At 38.2% G+C, this 2879-nt stretch overlaps 1 protein-coding gene across 1 annotated transcript in view; it reads left to right on the top strand.

Moving 5' to 3' along the window:
* Positions 1-1964, top strand: part of LOC106511057 (neural-cadherin) — a gene marked incomplete at its 3' end in the record, with an annotated part of 9387 nt that extends 7423 nt beyond the window's left edge. Inside the window, 1 exon segment of the mRNA XM_013999797.1 lies at positions 1739-1964. Coding sequence (XP_013855251.1) covers positions 1739-1964 — 226 coding nt within the window.
* Between the last annotated feature and the right edge of the window lie 915 nt (positions 1965-2879).

The following is a 2879-nucleotide window of genomic DNA, read 5'->3' on the forward strand; positions in this document are numbered from 1 at the left end:
GTCTTTTTATTTGTCCTGATGGGTAAAAATAATAATAATAAAAAATAAAATTCGCAACATATTTTTTAGTTTTTTTAATATCACTTCCACTGGCCGTAAAAGTTCCCAATAAGGCCTTGAAAAGGCCCACAGACCACCAATTGATAATCACAGTTGTAGCTTATTTTGCGGCTCTGGACACATTTTATTACTGCGTCAGTAGCAGAAATGGCTCTTTTGATTGTAAAAGTTGCAGACCCCTGCCTTATCCCCTAGCCCCTACCCCACTACCCCATGATCTTTAATCTGTGCAGGTTTTTTTATGTAAACTCAGATTGTGTCCTTAGTGGACACAGCATAATGTTCTTTTTTATCCTCATATATGCTCTTGTTGGCTTTTCTTTTCTTTTCTTTTCTTTTCTTTTTTCTAAGGGTAGCGCCTCTTTATGGCTGCAGGACCCTGTTTTCTCATGCTTCTTTGTGTTTTTTTGTCTCTCTCTTGAATGGTTGTTCTGAACTGTAATTTCCTTTTGGGATCAATAATGTGTTTTTTGAATTGAACTGAATTAACACCTACTGTACCTAAATTATGTTTTGAACCTCTCACTATTTGACAGGGACAATTCTGGTAAATATCCAATGTGTTAAATTCACAATAAAATAAATGTAAAAGTCAAACACATTTTATTTTTCAGTGTGTGCAGAATAATCACATAGTTGTATTGTTTTGGGTGGAGGAGGAGGGATTCATAGAGACAAAAATGCAATAATTACAACCAAGACAACTAAAGACGTTTGAGAGTTTTAATGCTGAAAATTTTCTTCTTCAGTGAAACTCACATAAACTTGAGGGGAATTGTTGCTCTGACAGATATGTTAGAGGGAGATGACTGACAGATTGGATGCAGCTGCTGGTTCAGAACCCTCTGGTTAACAGCTGGGGATTCTTCTCCTGCTTTCTCCTTTTTTTCATCTTTTCCTCTTCTTCCATCATTGCTCTTCCTCCCTCCCTGCAATTTTTGCTCTACGGTCTCTTTTCCTTCCTTTCCCCCCATCATCTATTCATTTTTTCTCTCTGTCACCTCACTTTTTGCCCTCTATATATATATATTTTCAATGGTCTTTACTTTTTCTGCACGTCCTTGGATCCATACATCCCTGCTATTCTCCTGCTTCCCCCATTCTGTCTCCTTACCCCAGGGGGACGTGGGTGAAAATGAGCCCACTTTCTTTCTTTCCTTTTTTTTTTTTTTTTTTGGAGTCTTCAGAGAGCGTTAACTAGCTCACACAAAAATAAACACACGAGCATGCAGCGTCCCTCCAGCACTAATTTGCCTCAATTGGCTTTTCATAATTGGACAGCTGGGACTCCATCAACTTATTTAGATACAAACAGACAAACRGGTGGTTGTTTAAATTTTTTTAAAATCACAAATTGATCTGTTGTTCAATTAACTGCAACAGTACCAGTAGTCCCTTTTTGTGTCATTTTATGTCAAAAAAATGTTAGTGTTGTTTAGTTAATGCAAATACAATATTCCTAAAATGACCTGTTTCCTAAAATGTTGCAAAATATCTAACAAGGGGAGATATCTGACAAGGTTTCTACAATTTTATATAGATGTTGGAACAACYTGATCAAATTAATTGATGCAGTATCACATAGAAACAATCTGACATCATGAATTAAATTATCATTTGATAACAAAGTTTTTTACGCATTTAGTTGTTTTGTACTGCTTTGTTTTTTTATGTAAAGGTGGTGATGAGTGCTTTGAAGTGGACCGTCGTTCTGGTGTGATCAGGACTACAGGACGCCCTCTTACCCCAAGCAAGGAGTACCTGCTGAGGGTCCAGGCAGTTGATGGACGGGGTCGCAAAGGTCCACCTGCCATTGTTTCCATCCTGGCTGGATACCGACCACCACAGTTCACTAACTCTACSTACAGCCTGAATGTGCCGGAAAACACACCTGTTGGCCAACCGTGAGTCCCAACAGCCAGGTTACCTCTGAGTCTGGTTCAGTGTTTGGTTTTAGATAGGCTGCATCTTTTCTGTCACAGTAGGGTAAGGGTTAAATGCTGTGCATCACATACAGTATGAAGCCTTCTTAAAGGGAAAGGTATTATGCAAAACCAACTTTTATAAACTTTATATCATGTTAGAGAACCATTCCCTCATCAAACACACACTCACAGTGTTGCTTGGACTCAGTCGTGCATGTTTGAGAAATCCTTGAATCTCCTGTGGTAGCCAGTTGAGGGTGCAAAAACGCTTGCTCATAAGTGCCTACTCTTTAACCAAAGCTCCTCCCTGGAGCTCAGTCTGCAGCAGAGCTCCAACCCCAAACCCTGCACCTCCCCCACACAATGCCACCAAACTAGCAAATCATATATCTTAAAAATGGCGGATGTWCATTCATTTCATTACAAAAAGTAGTTTCGTGATGATCTATAATATTAGTTTCTTCACAAAAAGTAGAATAACATTGTTTATTATTCATTGTTTTATTTGGATCCCCATTAACTTCCGCAGCGGTGGTTGCTATAGTCTTCCTGGTCCATGAAATCAAAATACAGAAATACAATAAAAAAAAGATGTGAAAAAAAAACATGAATACTCATTTCAATAGAGTTTTAAAAGCTATATAATCCTCACAACACCGGCCACTTTTATTTATACATTATTTATTTACCTTTATTTAACCAGGCAAGTCCCTTTGAGATCTCAGATCTGTTTTTCAAGGGAGGTCTGGGCCTGAAGGCAGCCTATTGTACATATATTAAGGCAGTGGTTCCCAAACTTTTTGTCTTCTGACCCACAAAATATTCATGGCAAAAACTTGTGACTCCAAATATTACTGGTCTGAGTACACGAACTTTGTTAATAACCCTAAAAAC

This window comes from Austrofundulus limnaeus, unplaced genomic scaffold, assembly GCF_001266775.1.
Source record: "Austrofundulus limnaeus strain Quisiro unplaced genomic scaffold, Austrofundulus_limnaeus-1.0 Scaffold2480, whole genome shotgun sequence".
Lineage (NCBI taxonomy): Eukaryota > Metazoa > Chordata > Actinopteri > Cyprinodontiformes > Rivulidae > Austrofundulus > Austrofundulus limnaeus.